The sequence below is a fragment of the Oncorhynchus tshawytscha genome, linkage group LG28 (genome assembly GCF_018296145.1).
Source record: "Oncorhynchus tshawytscha isolate Ot180627B linkage group LG28, Otsh_v2.0, whole genome shotgun sequence".
In the NCBI taxonomy this organism is placed as follows: Eukaryota; Metazoa; Chordata; class Actinopteri; order Salmoniformes; family Salmonidae; genus Oncorhynchus; species Oncorhynchus tshawytscha.
The window spans coordinates 44,776,394-44,792,551 of record NC_056456.1 but is presented as its reverse complement, the minus strand read 5'-3'; the positions used below and the strand labels follow the sequence as shown (position 1 = coordinate 44,792,551).

Here is a 16,158-nt window from a genome sequence, read left to right as displayed (position 1 = left end):
TGCCATGGAAAGAGCAAGTGTTCATAATGTATTGTTCACTCAGTGTATACTGTGTGTCCTTACCGTTTCCCCCGAGGGTAGTGTCTGACATATTCTCCAACATCATGAGCAGCTACAGCAATAACCTGAGGATCATCAGATACCTCCAGCAGCCGAGTAAGGATCCTGAGGAGGGAGAACATATAACACATAACTAACCCTGACACCAGATACCACCTCTTCCCCCTGACACCAGATACCACCTCTTCCCCCTGACACCAGATACCACCTCTTCACCCTGACACCAGATACCACCTCTTCACCCTGACACCAGATACCACCTCTTCACCCTGACACCAGATACCTCATCAGATACCTCATCACCCTAACTAACCCGAATATTAGAAACGTCATCACACTAACATCAGATACCTTTATAAACTACCATGTCTTTCAAAAATATTAGAATCACTGACAAACTCTCAGCTAAGGAGCTGGTCTGTCTACAGTACCTAGATACAAAACCAAGACGGGTGTGGAGCGTTCTCTAGTAAAGCCCCTCAGTTACAGAACATTGTTCTCTAGTAAAGCCCCTCAGTTACAGAACAGCATTCTCTAGTAAAGCCCCTCAGTTACAGAACAGCGTTCTCTAGTAAAACTCAGTTAGAACAGCGTTTTAGTAAACTACGGAACAGTCTTTCTAGTAAAGCCCCTCAGTTACGGAACAGCGTTCTCTAGTAAAGCCCCTCAGTTACGGAACAGCGTTCTCTAGTAAAGCCCTCAGTTACGGAACAGCCAAGTAAAGCCCCTCAGTTGGAACAGCGTTCTCTAGTAAAGCCCCTCAGTTACAGAACAGCGTTCTCTAGTAAAGCCCCTCAGTTACAGAACAGCGTTCTCTAGTAAAGCCCCTCAGTTACGGAACAGCGTTCTCTAGTAAAGCCCCTCAGTTACGGAACAGCGTTCTCTAGTAAAGCCCTCAGTTACGGAACAGCGTTCTCTAGTAAAGCCCCTCAGTTACGGAACAGCGTTCTCTAGTAAAGCCCCTCAGTTACGGAACAGCGTTCTCTAGTAAAGCCCCTCAGTTACAGAACAGCGTTCTCTAGTAAAGCCCCTCAGTTACGGAACAGCGTTCTCTAGTAAAGCCCCTCAGTTACGGAACAGCGTTCTCTAGTAAAGCCCCTCAGTTACGGAACAGCGTTCTCTAGTAAAGCCCCTCAGTTACGGAACAGCGTTCTCTAGTAAAGCCCTCAGTTACAGAACAGCGTTCTCTAGTAAAGCCCCTCAGTTACAGAACAGCGTTCTCTAGTAAAGCCCCTCAGTTACGGAACAGCGTTCTCTAGTAAAGCCCTCAGTTACGGAACAGCGTTCTCTAGTAAAGCCCCTCAGTTACGGAACAGCGTTCTCTAGTAAAGCCCCTCAGTTACGGAACAGCGTTCTCTAGTAAAGCCCCTCAGTTACGGAACAGCGTTCTCTAGTAAAGCCCCTCAGTTACGGAACAGCGTTCTCTAGTAAAGCCCCTCAGTTATGGAACAGCGTTCTCTAGTAAAGCCCCTCAGTTACGGAACAGCGTTCTCTAGTAAAGCCCCTCAGTTACAGAACAGCGTTCTCTAGTAAAGCCCCTCAGTTACGGAACAGCGTTCTCTAGTAAAGCCCCTCAGTTACGGAACAGCGTTCTCTAGTAAAGCCCCTCAGTTACAGAACAGCTTGCCCTGTCAGGTAAGAGATGCAGACTCCATTGAGGTTATTTAAATAACATTTAAAAACCAACCTTTTTAGCCAGGCCTTTAATAAGTGATTGTATTCTTATGTTATTTTATTTACACTTAGGGTGCCATTTGGGATGCAAACTCATTACCGAACATCCACACTAGGTAGTGCTCTGTGTCTTACCGAACCATCCACACTAGGTAGTGCTCTGTGTCTTACCGAACCATCCACACTAGGTAGTGCTCTGTGTCTTACCGAACCATCCACACTAGGTAGTGCTGTGTCTTACCGAACCATCCACACTAGGTAGTGCTGTGTCTTACCGAACCATCCACACTAGCTGGTCACCATAGCATCTCCCACCTGTAGCCCACGCTCCAGCAGGTATATCTCTCTAGTCACCCCCAAAACCAATTCTTTCTTTGGCCGCCTCTCCTTCCAGTTCTCTGCTGCCAATGACTGGAACGAACTACAAAAATCTCTGAAACTGGAAACACTTATCTCCCTCACTAGCTTTAAGCAGCTCACAGATTACTGCCCACCTATAATTTTAGCCCAAACAACTACCTCTTTCCCAACTGTATTTAATTAATTTATTTATTTTGCTCCTTTGCACCCCATTATTTTTATTTCTACTTTGCACATTCTTCCATTGCAAAACTACCATTCCAGTGTTTTACTTGCTATATTTTTACTTTATTTACTTTTTTGCCTTTACCTCCCTTCTCACCTCATTTGCTCACATTGTATATAGACTTGTTTATACTGTATTATTGACTGTATGTTTGTTTTACTCCATGTGTAACTCTGTGTGTCGTTGTATCTTACCGAAGATACCGAACCATCCACACTAGGTACCGAACCATCCACACTAGGTAGTGCTCTGTGTCTTACCGAACCATCCACACTAGGTAGTGCTCTGTGTCTTACCGAACCATCCACACTAGGTAGTGCTCTGTGTCTTACCGAACCATGCTCTGTGTCTTACCAAACCATCCCACACTAGGTAGTGCTCTTTGCTTACTTGAGGAGTTCGTAGTTCTTCTCGTTGAGGCGAACAGCATTCTCACGCCAGAACTTCTCTGATTTGTGGACCGGGCTCCACTCCAGGCGACCCGACTTCAGCTCTGAGCTGTACTCATCAAACGAACTGTGTGAGTGAAAGAGTGAGAGAAAAAAAAGCTTAAATAACAAGCAACAAACAAACTAGCAGATAAACCTTGTTGAAGAACAGCCTCAGTCCCGACAGTCCTTAATATAGAGAGATTTTGACCTGTTGGAGAGTTCAATGAGGGGTATTCCAGGACAGGTCCAGTTCCAGTGTGGTTTAAGAGATCTGTACAGTTCTGCTAGCGTAGCGCCTAGTTTCTCCAGGTTCAAGTAACAGCACAGTAATGCCTGCTAGCATAGCACCTAGTTTCTCCAGGTTCAAGTAACAGCACAGTGATGCCTGCTAGCATAGCACCTAGTTTCTCCAGGTTCAAGTAACAGTACAGTAATGCCTGCTAGCGTAGCGCCTAGTTTCTCCAGGTTCAAGTAACAGCACAGTAATGCCTGCTAGCATAGCACCTAGATTCTCCAGGTTCAAGTAACAGCACAGTAATGCCTGCTAGTGTAGCACCGCAGCGCCTAGTTTCTCCAGGTTCAAGTAACAGCACAGTAATGCCTGCATAGCATAGCACCTAGATTCTCCAGGTTCAAGTAACAGCACAGTAATGCCTGCTAGTGTAGCATAGCAGAACAGCCTAGTTTCTCCAGGTTCAAGTAACAGCACAGTAATGCATGCTAGCATAGCACCTAGCAGAACAGCCTAGTTTCTTCAGGTTCAAGTAACAGCACAGTGATGCCTGCTAGCATAGCACCTAGTTTCTCCAGGTTCAAGTAACAGTACAGTAATGCCTGCTAGCGTAGCGCCTAGTTTCTCCAGGTTCAAGTAACAGCACAGTAATGCCTAGCATAGCATAGCAGAACAGCCTAGATTCTCCAGGTTCAAGTAACAGCACAGTAATGCATGCTAGCATAGCACCTAGCAGAACAGCCTAGTTTCTCCAGGTTCAAGTAACAGCACAGTAATGCATGCTAGCGTAGCGCCTAGCAGAACAGCCTAGTTTCTCCAGGTTCATGTAAAATCACAGTAATGCCTGCTTGCGTAGCTGAGGTTAGCAGTAACGTTACCTGTCAGGTCCTGGACACTCTCCCAGACTCTAGGTTCGGACATGGAGAAGTTAGGGTTAGGGGTCAGAAGTAACCTACCTGAGGTCCTGAACGCTCTCTCCCAGACTCTCCAGCAGGAACTTGATGTCTTCCGTAATGTCCTCATCGTCATACTTCTGCTGGTCCAGATTTTCCAGCTGCTTCAGAACCTTACACTGGATCATGGCCAGAGCATACTCCTGACGGGTCTCCCTATCCGCTGACTTCTCCAACAGGTTCTATAATAATAATATTAACATGTATCATGGCCAGAGCATACTCCTGATGGGTCTCCCACTCAGTCGATTTCTCCAGAACCCTCTACTAAGTACGTGGTTTGAGGAGATAGCAAGGTAACTTTGGTCAACTCTGAGTTCGACTCTGGATAACAAGTAACACGAAAGTTGCTCAGCTTTTAGCCAGGTACATTTCTACGGCAACAAATCCTTCAGATTTGGTGGATTGAGACGCATCCAATGAAATAAAACAGATCTCTAGCTTAAACGGACAGATTTTTATGGGGAATTTTGTATTATGCTAATTAGTTTGCCGCTTAAAGTCAAGGCATTGCAATATTTTCCGAATGCACAACTCAAACTGCTACAGCGACAAACTCCACACTGCTCCCACCACACTGCTCCAACTGCACAGCTACGCCCCGCTCCTCCTACTACCGCCACACGCGCCCCGCTCCGAGCCGCCACACGCGCCCCGCTCCGAGCCGCCACACGCGCCCCGCTCCGAGCCGCCACACGCGCCCCGCTCCGAGCCGCCACACGCGCCCCGCTCCGAGCCGCCACACGCGCCCCGCTCCGAGCCGCCACACGCACATGAGCTGTCTGATTGAACTACTGGCGCACAGCTCGGACACCCATGCATACCTCACAAGACATGACACCAGAGGTCTCTTTACAGTCCCCAAGTCCAGAACAGACTATAGGAGGTGCACAGTACTACATAGAGCCATGACTACATGGAACTCTATACCACATCAAGTAACTGAAGCAAGCAGTAAAACTAGATTTAAAACAGATTTTAAAAAATACACACCTTATGGAAGAGCAGGGACTGAAGCAACAAACATGGGCACAGAGACATGCATACACACAATAACATACGCACAGCACACACACATGTACACATGGATTTAGTACTGTAGATATGTAGTAATGGTGGAGTAGGGGCCTGTATTGTGAAATCTGTGAAATGTAATGTTTTAAAAATTGTAGAAACTGCCTTAATTTTTCTGGACCCCAGGAAGAGTTATGGGGATCCATAATTAACACAAATGCCTCGAGATTACCTTAATATTAGACATTGCGCACCAGCTGTTACTGACAGACACACACCCCACCCCTGGATGTAGCTATTCTGTCCTGCCGATGCACGGAAAACCCAGCCAACTGTTATTATCTATGACGTCATTCAATCATGAAACGTAAGATATTACCGTTTAATGTCCCGTTGATAGGATAGTCTCGAACGGAGCTCTTCCAGTTTATTCTCCAGTGATTACACTTTGGCTAATAGAACGAATGGTAGAGGCGGGTTACCCACTCACCGACAAATTCTCACAAGGCAACATGACCTCCACCCCTTGCATTTCCTTCATGTGAATGACAGGGATTTGGGCCTTGTCTGGGGACAACATTATATCCTTCCTGTCAGACTCATTAAAGATTAAATCTTCATCCAGTTCAAGGTGAGTAAATCGCTGTTCTGATATCCTGAAGCTCTTTTCGGTCATAGGAGACAGTAGCATCAACATTATGTACAATTGCTTAGATTCCTTTGACAGATCATTTAAGACAAGCGTAGCTGCTGAAACGGTAACGTAACTAACTAGCAGTACGTACCCTGAAGACAACCTATAGGGAACAGGGTGCCGTAACTAACTAGCAGTACGTACCCTGAAGGCAGCCAGGATGATGCGCGTGACCTTCTCCTTGACAGACTCCTGCAGGATGTCAGACAGGGCCGGCACCACGTTGTAACGGCGTAGCTGCTCACAGAGCTGAGAGTTGAAGGCCAGCAGCCACACACAAAACCCCATCTGGTACTGCAGCTGGAAACCACACTTGTTACTGAGCACAGCCGTGATGCTAGAGGGAGGAGAGAGAACAGGGTCAGGTGGTAATGCTAGAGGGAGGAGAGAGAACAGGGTCAGGTAGCAATGCTAGAGGGAGGAGCGAGAACAGGGTCAGGTGGTAATGCTAGAGGGAGGAGCGAGAACAGGGTCAGGTGGTAATGCTAGAGGGAGGAGCGAGAACAGGGTCAGGTGGTAATGCTAGAGGGAGGAGCGAGAACAGGGTCAGGTAGCAATGCTAGAGGGAGGAGAGAGAACAGGGTCAGGTGGTAATGCTAGAGGGAGGAGAGAGAACAGGGTCAGGTAGCAATGCTAGAGGGAGGAGAGAGAACAGGGTCAGGTGGTAATGCTAGAGGGAGGAGAGAGAACAGGGTCAGGTAGCAATGCTAGAGGGAGGAGAGAGAACAGGGTCAGGTAGCAATGCTAGAGGGAGGGAGGAGAGAGAACAGGGTCAGGTGCAATGCTACAGGACACCACACTTGAACAGGCACAGGTGGTAATGCTAGAGGGAGGAGAGAGAACAGGGTCAGGTAGCAATGCTAGAGGGAGGAGAGAGAACAGGGTCAGGTAGCAATGCTAGAGGGAGGAGAGAGAACAGGGTCAGGTGGTAATGCTAGGGGAGGAGACAGAACAGGGTCAGGTAGATGCTAGAGGGAGGAGAGAGAACAGGGTCAGGTAGCAATGCTAGAGGGAGGAGAGAGAACAGGGTCAGGTGGTACAGGACACCACACTTGTTACTGAGCACAGCCGTGATGCTAGAGGGAGGAGAGAGAACAGGGTCAGGTAGCAATGCTAGAGGGAGGAGAGAGAACAGGGTCAGGTAGAAATGCTAGAGGGAGGAGAGAAAACAGGGTCAGGTGGTACAGGACACCACATTTGTCAATCACAGCAGTTTTATGGTGCATCGTGGTTTTATTGCATGGTTTTGGTTATGGAGTTTATGGCTTGAGTTACAGATAACAGCAGTGGTTAGGCTAACTTCCTCTTGTAGTGTAGTCAAGCAGCATAAAGCATCAGACAACCCCAAACACACTAATGATGTAATGCTAACAGAGAGAAGTTAGTAGTAATAGAAGTATCCAGTGATTGTAACAATGATAACTAACAGAAATATACTGAACAAAAATATAAACGCAACATGTAAACTGTTGGTCCCATGTTTCATGAGCTGAAATAAAAGATGCCAGAAATGTTCCATATGAATAAAAATTATTATTCATAAAAATGTTGTGCACAAATTTGTTTACATCTCTGATAGTATTTCTCCTTTGCCAAGATAATCCATCAACCTGACAGGTGTGGCATATCAAGAAGCTGATTAAACAGCATGATCATTACACAGGTGCACCTTGTGCTAGGGACAATAGGTCACTAAAATGTGCAGTTGTCACAACCTCATGCCACAGATTCCTAAAGTTTTTTTTAAACCTTTACTGAACTAGGCAAGTCAGTTAAGAACAAATTCTTATTTACAATGACGGCCAAACCCGGACAATGCTAGGCCAATTGTGCGCCACCCTATGGGACTCCCAATCACAACCGGTTGTGATACAGTCTGGATTTGTTTGGCCCTGTCTGGGGGTATCCTCGGATGGGGCCACAGTGTCTCCTGACCCCTCCTGTCTCAGCCTCCAGTATTTATGCTGCAGTAGTTTGTGTCGGGGGGCTAGGGTCAGTTTGTTATATCTGGAGTACTTCTCCTGTCCTATTCGGTGTCCTGTGTGAATTTAAGTGTGCTCCCTCTAATTCTCTCTTTCTCGGAGGACCTGAGCCCTAGGACCATGCCTCAGGACTACCTGACATGATGACTCCTTGCTATCCCCAGTCCACCTGGCCGTGCTGCTGCTCCAGTTTCAACTGTTCTGCCTTATTATTATTATTATTATTATTGGACCATGCTGGTCATTTATGAACATTTGAACATCTTGGCCATGTTCTGTTATAATCTCCACCCGGCACAGCCAGAAGAGGACTGGCCACCCCACATAGCCTGGTTCCTCTCTAGGTTTCTTCCTAGGTTTTGGCCTTTCTAGGGAGTTTTTCCTAGCCACCGTGCTTCTACACCTGCATTGCTTGATGTTTGGGGTTTTAGGCTGGGTTTCTGTACAGCACTTTGTGATATCAGCTGATGTACAAAGGGCTATATAAATAAATTTGATTTGAGGTACAGGAAACCACACTTGTTAATAAATATAGTAATAGTATCCAGAGACTAGTAGTATTAGATGTAGTAATAGTATACAGAGACTAGTAGTCCGCCGTATTAGATGTAGTAATAGTATACAGAGACTCACCAGTTGACCCCGTCAGCCTCCACCCAGGCAAACCTGTACTCATTCACCCTCAACATCAGCTGGAGACAGCCTGCTACACACTGCACATACTGAGAGCTCTGCAGGGGGAGAACACAGATACAAACTTTTATTAAGACTGGTCAGGGAAACACAGGCAGGGATTTGGAGATACAGTGGGGCAAAAAAGTAATTAGTCAGCCACCAATTGTGCAAGTTCTCCCACTTAAAAAGATGAGAGGCCTGTCATTTTCATCATAGGTACACTTCAACTATGACAGACAAAAGGAGAAAAAAAATCCAGAAAATCACATTTGTAGGATTTTTAATGAATTTATTTGCAAATTATGGTGGAAAATAAGTATTTGGTCAATAACAAAAGTTTCTCAATACTTTGTTATATACCCTTTGTTGGCAATGACAGAGGTCAAACGTTTTCTGTAAGTCTTCACAAGGTTTTCACACACTGTTGCTGGTATTTTGGCCCATTCCTCCATGCAGATCTCCTCTAGAGCAGTGATGTTTTGGGGCTGTTGCTGGACAAAACGGACTTTCAACTCCCTCCAAAGATTTTCTATGCGGTTGAGATCTGGAGACTGGCTAGGCCACTCCAGGACCTTGAAATGCTTCTTACGAAGCCACTCCTTTGTTGCCCGGGCGGTGTGTTTGGGATCATTGTCATGCTGAAAGACCCAGCCACGTTTAATCTTCAATGCCCTTGCTGATGGAAGGAGGTTTTCACTCAAAATCTCACAATACATGGCCCCATTCATTCTTTCCTTTACACGGATCTGTCATCCTGGTCCCTTTGCAGAAAAAGAGCCCCAAAGTATGATGTTTCCTCCCCCATGCTTCACAGTAGGTATGGTGTTCTTTGGATGCAACTCAGCATTCTTTGTCCTCCAAACACGACGAGTTGAGTGTTAACCACTGCTTTTAATCAGGGCAAGGTGTCTGGTAAAATGGCTGAATACAAACAGTGCAGCTATTCCCTCCGCAAGGCTATCAAACAAGCTAAGCGCCAGTACAGAGACAAAGTAGAATCTCAATTCAACGGCTCAGACACAAGAGGCATGTGGCAGGGTCTACAGTCAATCACGGACTACAGGAAGAAACCCAGCCCAGTCACGGACCAGGATGTCTTGCTCCCAGGCAGACTAAATAACTTTTTGCCCGCTTTGAGGACAATACAGTGCCACTGACACGGCCTGCAACGAAAACATGCGGTCTCTCCTTCACTGCAGCCGAGGTGAGTAAGACATTTAAACGTGTTAACCCTCGCAAGGCTGCAGGCCCAGACGGCATCCCCAGCCGCGCCCTCAGAGCATGCGCAGACCAGCTGGCCGGTGTGTTTACGGACATATTCAATCAATCCCTATACCAGTCTGCTGTTCCCACATGCTTCAAGAGGGCCACCATTGTTCCTGTTCCCAAGAAAGCTAAGGTAACTGAGCTAAACGACTACCGCCCGTAGCACTCACATCCGTCATCATGAAGTGCTTTGAGAGACTAGTCAAGGACTATATCACCTCCACCCTACCTGACACCCTAGACCCACTCCAATTTGCTTACCGCCCAAATAGGTCCACAGACGATGCAATCTCAACCACACTGCACACTGCCCTAACCCATCTGGACAAGAGGAATACCTATGTGAGAATGCTGTTCATCGACTACAGCTCGGCATTCAACACCATAGTACCCTCCAAGCTCGTCATCAAGCTCGAGACCCTGGGTCTCGACCCCGCCCTGTGCAACTGGGTACTGGACTTCCTGACGGGCCGCCCCCAGGTGGTGAGGGTAGGCAACAACATCTCCTCCCCGCTGATCCTCAACACTGGGGCCCCACAAGGGTGCGTTCTGAGCCCTCTCCTGTACTCCCTGTTCACCCACGACTGCGTGGCCACGCACGCCTCCAACTCAATCATCAAGTTTGCGGACGACACAACAGTGGTAGGCTTGATTACCAACAACGACGAGACGGCCTACAGGGAGGAGGTGAGGGCCCTCGGAGTGTGGTGTCAGGAAAATAACCTCACACTCAACGTCAACAAAACTAAGGAGATGATTGTGGACTTCAGGAAACAGCAGAGGGAACACCCCCATCCACATCGATGGAACAGTAGTGGAGAGGGTAGCAAGTTAAGTTCCTCGGCATACACATCACAGACAAACTGAATTGGTCCACTCACACAGACAGCATCGTGAGGAAGGCGCAGCAGCGCCTCTTCAACCTCAGGAGGCTGAAGAAATTCGGCTTGTCACCAAAAGCACTCTCAAACTTCTACAGATGCACAATCGAGAGCATCCTGGCGGGCTGTATCACCGCCTGGTATGGCAACTGCACCGCCCTCAACCGTAAGGCTCTCCAGAGGGTAGTGAGGTCTGCACAACGCATCACCGGGGGCAAACTACCTGCCCTCCAGGACACCTACACCACCCGATGCTACAGGAAGGCCATAAAGATCATCAAGGACATCAACCACCCGAGCCACTGCCTGTTCACCCCGCTGTCATCCAGAAGGCGAGGTCAGTACAGGTGCATCAAAGCTGGGACCGAGAGACTGAAAAACAGCTTCTATCTCAAGGCCATCAGACTGTTAAACAGCCACCACTAACATTGAGTGGCTACTGCCAACACACTGTCAATGACACTGACTCTACTCCAGCCACTTTAATAATGGGAAATGATGTAAATATATCACTAGCCACTTTAAACAATGCTACCTTATATAATGTTACTTACCCTACATTATTCATCTCATATACATACGTATATACTGTACTCTATATCATTGGCTGCATCCTTATGTAATACATGTATCACTAGCCACTTTAACTATGCCACTTGGTTTACATACTCATCTCATATGTATATACTGTACTCAATATCATCTACTGTATCTTGCCTATGCTGCTCTGTACCATCACTCATTCATATATCCTTATGTACATATTCTTTATCCCCTTACACTGTGTATAAGACAGTAGTTTTCTGGAATTGTTAGTTAGATTACTTGTTCGTTATTACTGCATTGTCGGAACTAGAAGCACAAGCATTTCGCTACACTCGCATTAACATCTGCTAACCATGTGTATGTGACAAATAAAATTTGATTTGATTTGATTTAACCAAAAAGTTATATTTTGGTTCCATCTGACCATATGACATTCTCCCAATCTTCTTCTGGATCATCCAAATGCTCTCTAGCAAACTTCAGACGGGCCTGGACATGTACTGGCTTAAGCAGGGGGACACGTCTGGCACTGCAGGATTTGAGTCCCTGGCGGCATAGTGTGTTACTGATGGTAGGCTTTGTTACTTTGGTCCCAGCTCTCTGTAGGTCATTCACTAGGTCCCTCCCGTGTGGTTCTGGGATTTTTGTGATCATTTTGACCCCACGGGGTGAGATCTTGCGTGGAGCCCCAGATCGAGGGAGATTATCAGTGGTCTTGTATGTCTTCCATTTCCTAATAATTGCTCCCACAGTTGATTTCTTCAAACCAAGCTGCTTACCTATTGCAGATTCAGTCTTCCCAGCCTGGTGCAGGTCTACAATTTTGTTTCTGGTGCCCTTTGACAGCTCTTTGGTCTTGGCCATAGTGGAGTTTGGAGTGTGACTGTTTGAGGTTGTGGACAGGTGTCTTTTATACTGATAACAAGTTCAAACAGGTGCCATTGATAGAGGTAACGAGTGGAGGACAGAGGAGCCTCTTAAAGAAGAAGTTACCAAGTTCCATCTTTATTTATATAGCCCATTTAACAAATGTAACTGCTCAACAGTAACTGGCATCTGCAACCACGAGCACCATGCAGAACCATGCTAGACAAAGAGAGTATCATTACAGAACAGACAGGGACGTGTCCCCTCAAGGACCTGAGCAAAGACAGCTGAGGAGAAAATAGATCCAATTAATCTGTTAGAGGCATTTCATAAAAGCAAAAAAAGGAAGGAAGGGAGTGAGAAACTGAGGAGACACATCCTGAGAGCAACAGAAGCAGTAGAAATAGCAGCAATAGTAGTAATAATAGCAGCAGCACTAATAGCAGCAATAGTAGATGTAGTAGTACAAGTACTACTAGTAGTAGTACTAATAATAATAGTAGTAGCAGATTTAGAAGTAGTAGAATTATTAATAGTAGTAATAATAGCAGCAGCACTAATAGCAGCAATAATAGTAGATGTAGTAGTACAAATACTAGTTGTAGTAGTAATAATAATAATAATAATAGTAGTAGCAGATTTAGTAGTAGAATTATTAATAGTAGTAATAATAGCAGATGTAGAAGTAGTAATAATAAGTAGTAGCAGATTTAGTAGCAGTAGTAGGCTATAGTAGTAGCAGTAGTAGGCTCTCTCTGCAGTAGATTGCAACTCCACCCCCTTTGGCAGTTCTATCTTGTCAGAAAATGTTATAGTTATAGAAATGTCAGGGTTTTTGGTGATCTTCCTAAACCAGGATTCAGACACGGCTAGGACATCCGGGTTGGCAGAGTGTGCTAAGGCAGTGAATAAAACAAACTTAGGGAGGAGGAGGCTTCTAATGTTAACATGCAAGAAACCAAGGCTTTTACGATTACATTAGTCAACAAATGAGAGCGCCTGGGGAATGGAGCTAGGCACTGCAGGGCCTGGATTAACCTCTACATCACCAGAGGAGTAGGATTTTCCCCACACATCTCTTTAAAACCTCTTCAGGATCTGACCCTTTTCCCCCCCCATTTTCAGTAGCTCGTAACCTGAAGCAAGGATATGCATATTCTTGATACCATTTGAAAGGAAATACTTTGAAGTTTGCGGAAATGTGAAATTCAAGAGAATATAATACATTAGAACTGGTAGAAGAACAAAGATTTTTTTTAATCATCTTTGAAATGCAAGAGAAAGGCCATAATGTACTATTCCAGGTTAGGTGCAATTTAGATTTTGGCCACTAGAGGGCATCAGTGTATGTGCAAAGTTTTAGACTCATCCAATGAACCATTGCATTTGTGTTCAAAATGCTGTTTCAAGACTGCCCAAATTTGCTAATTGGTTTATTAACACAGTTTACAACTGTGCACTCTCCTCAAACAATAGCAAGGTATTCTTTCACTAATAGCTACTGTAAATTGGACAGATTAACACGAATTTAAGATTTCTGCCAATAACAGATATGTCCATGTCCTGGGAAATGTTCTTGTTATTTAACACGTCATGCCAATCCCATTAGTTAGCTTTACTATCCCATAGAGGTTTTAAGGATTCAAGGCCATGTGCTAAACAGTGAGTACGGTAGTGTACTGAACTACCAAAGAGTAAGACTAAAGGCTGGTTTATATTACATCTATCAACATGTCTGTATATTGTTGTTGCAGTGACATCATGAACATTCTATTGTCGTCCAACATCAAACTTGTCGTTGTCAATATGAAAAAGTTCAAACACAAAAGCGACATGCTGCATGACATCAGCAGCCTGGTGGTCCAAAATAGCATAACTGGTGCATTTTAACAGCAATAAACCCATCAGTTTAAAATGTATTTAGTATATGTCAATCTAGAAAACCAGGCAACTAAAAGCAACTTTCTCAACAATGTTTTGGTTAGTTTCTAGCTTGTTAGATAGGTAGCTAACCTTACATTAGCTGGCTAGCCAGTTCAAATAATGACCACATCATATAGCTGACAATGTCTTAGCTAATTTGTATTCATAATTACTGGAAAAGAAACTCAACGAGATCAATGTTCACAAGTTAATGGCGAGCTAATTAGACGGTTGAGAGTGAGACAAAATAAAAGCAGGGCATTCTACCAGAGAATTTTAGAACTTGGACACTGTCTTGTTGGCCTAACGATATATCCAAATCTGACTTTGGTGCAGGTCATGTTGTTCTTCACATGTCAGTCTCTGGTAAACACACTATATGAGATAAATCAAGGTTTATTTGTCATATGCACAGGATACAGAAGGAGTAAACGCTACAGTGAAATGGTTACTTGCATAGTGGAGTCTTCTGTTTAGACGTGTAGCTAGCTAGCTAAACAATTAACCAACAATTAACCATAATCCCCAACTCATGACGTTACTACCGTGCATGAATATAGAGGTAGCTAAATTCAATGTCAGCTAGCTGTTAACATTAGGCTATAAACGGCAATGCAAATGGCTAGAAGATAAAAAAAAATATTACTACACAGATCATAAACGTAACGTTAGCTGGCTGGTCGGTTAGCTAGCTAACAGTACACTAACGCATAATATCTAAAAATGTAGCTCGCTAGACTCTCTGGATGAATGCTTCTCCCTCTCTGTCAAGGTTGCCGTTAGGTTGAAAAAATATATATAAATATATATAATAATTCAGGAGACGGCTAACAGCGTTCTGTTCCATTTGACTCCATCCGCATTTGCAATCAAAAGCCTGAATTTTCTCCATCTCTTTAGCCATCAAACTGTGCTTCCACCAGGCATTCCACTGATTTCAAAACTCGGTCCTCCAGAAATTGGATTCGATAGCGACACTGATGTTTTCCTGATGTCTTTCAAAAAAGCTGCTATAGAAAGGATTACCTTCACATACTAAGCAACTCATATTATAGACAGAAGCATGCTACATGGCAGACCAATCCAAACTCGTCTCTAGGCACGTCCAGCCCATTAATTATCTCAGTATCGAATGATAATACAATTTTGTTATTAAGGCACATGGAAAGTTCACATGCTCCAGAAGGCATTTATGCCAAAAAAAAGCATTAAAAATATAATAATTCTCTCCTGTGAATTAGTGACGCGACATACGCCTAGTTTCCAGCCTCACTGGCTGATGTCTCCGCACCTCCATTGTAACAGTATTATAACAGAACAGAAGCAGCAGAGAGAGACAGCAAAGAGCCCAATAGAGTTGATTAGAGAGATAGCAGCGTTAGGATGAATCATCGTCTTCATCACTCTGTCATACTCACTTCACTGGGGGATATAGTGCCTTGTCCTGAGGAATCTGGACCTGTACCATGAAGCTTCTAATGGAAGACAAAACACAGACAAGGAGCCATGTGGCTGGCTTAGATGACTGGGCTCTGGACAAAGTACTGTGTGTGTGTGTGTGTGTGTGTGTGTGTGTGTGTGTGTGTGTGTGTGTGTGAGAGAGAGAGACACTCAGGGGCCAAGCCAGATTTCTTCAGCCTCCTGATGTTGAAGAGATGCTGATGTGCCTTCTTCACCACACTGTCTGTGTGGGTGGACCATTTCAGATCGACCCGTCGATGTGGATAGAGGCACAGACTCTCACACGGACTCCGAACACGTGCCCCTATACACATCGACGGGGCCGCAGTGGAGAAGGTGGAAAGCTTCAAGTTCCTCGGTGTACACGTCACTGACAATCTGAAATGGTCCACAAACACACAGGAGGCTGAAGAAATCCGGCTTGGCCCCTAAGACCTTCAAAGTTTTACAGATGCACAATCGAGAGCATCCTGTCGGGTTGTATCACCGCCTGGTCCGGCAACTGCAACGCCCACAACCTTAAGGCTCTCCAGAGGGTTGTGCGGTCTGCACAACGCATCACCGGGGGCAAACTACCTGCCCTCTACCTGCCCTCCAGCACACCTACACCACCCGATGTCACAGGAAGGCCATAAAGATCATCAAGGACAGCAACCACCCGAGCCACTGCCTGTTCACCCCTATCATCCAGAAGACGAGGTCAGTATAGCTGGATCAAAGCTGGGACCGAGAGACTGAAAAACAGCTTCTATCTCAAGGCCACCACCACTAACATGGGGTGGCTGCTGCCAACATACTGACTCAACTCCAGCCACTTTAATAATGGAAAAATTGATGTAAAAATGTATCACTAGCCACTAAACAATGCCACTTAATATGTTTACATACCCTACATTACTAATCTCATTTCATC

At 45.3% G+C, this 16,158-nt stretch overlaps 1 protein-coding gene across 3 annotated transcripts in view; it reads right to left on the bottom strand.

Moving 5' to 3' along the window:
- Positions 1-16,158, bottom strand: part of LOC112230623 (V-type proton ATPase subunit H) — a 43,604-nt gene that overhangs the window by 6,501 nt on the left and 20,945 nt on the right. For 2 of the 3 annotated variants that reach the window (XM_042307945.1, XM_042307946.1), the window contains exons 7-12: positions 15,203-15,259; positions 8,260-8,357; positions 5,789-5,981; positions 3,940-4,118; positions 2,711-2,836; positions 64-165 (exon numbers count right to left, since the gene is read on the bottom strand). In XM_042307945.1, coding sequence (XP_042163879.1) covers positions 64-165; positions 2,711-2,836; positions 3,940-4,118; positions 5,789-5,981; positions 8,260-8,357; positions 15,203-15,259 — 755 coding nt within the window. The remainder of the gene's footprint in view (positions 1-63; positions 166-2,710; positions 2,837-3,939; positions 4,119-5,788; positions 5,982-8,259; positions 8,358-15,202; positions 15,260-16,158) is intronic. The other variant, XM_042307947.1, reaches the window with a different exon arrangement.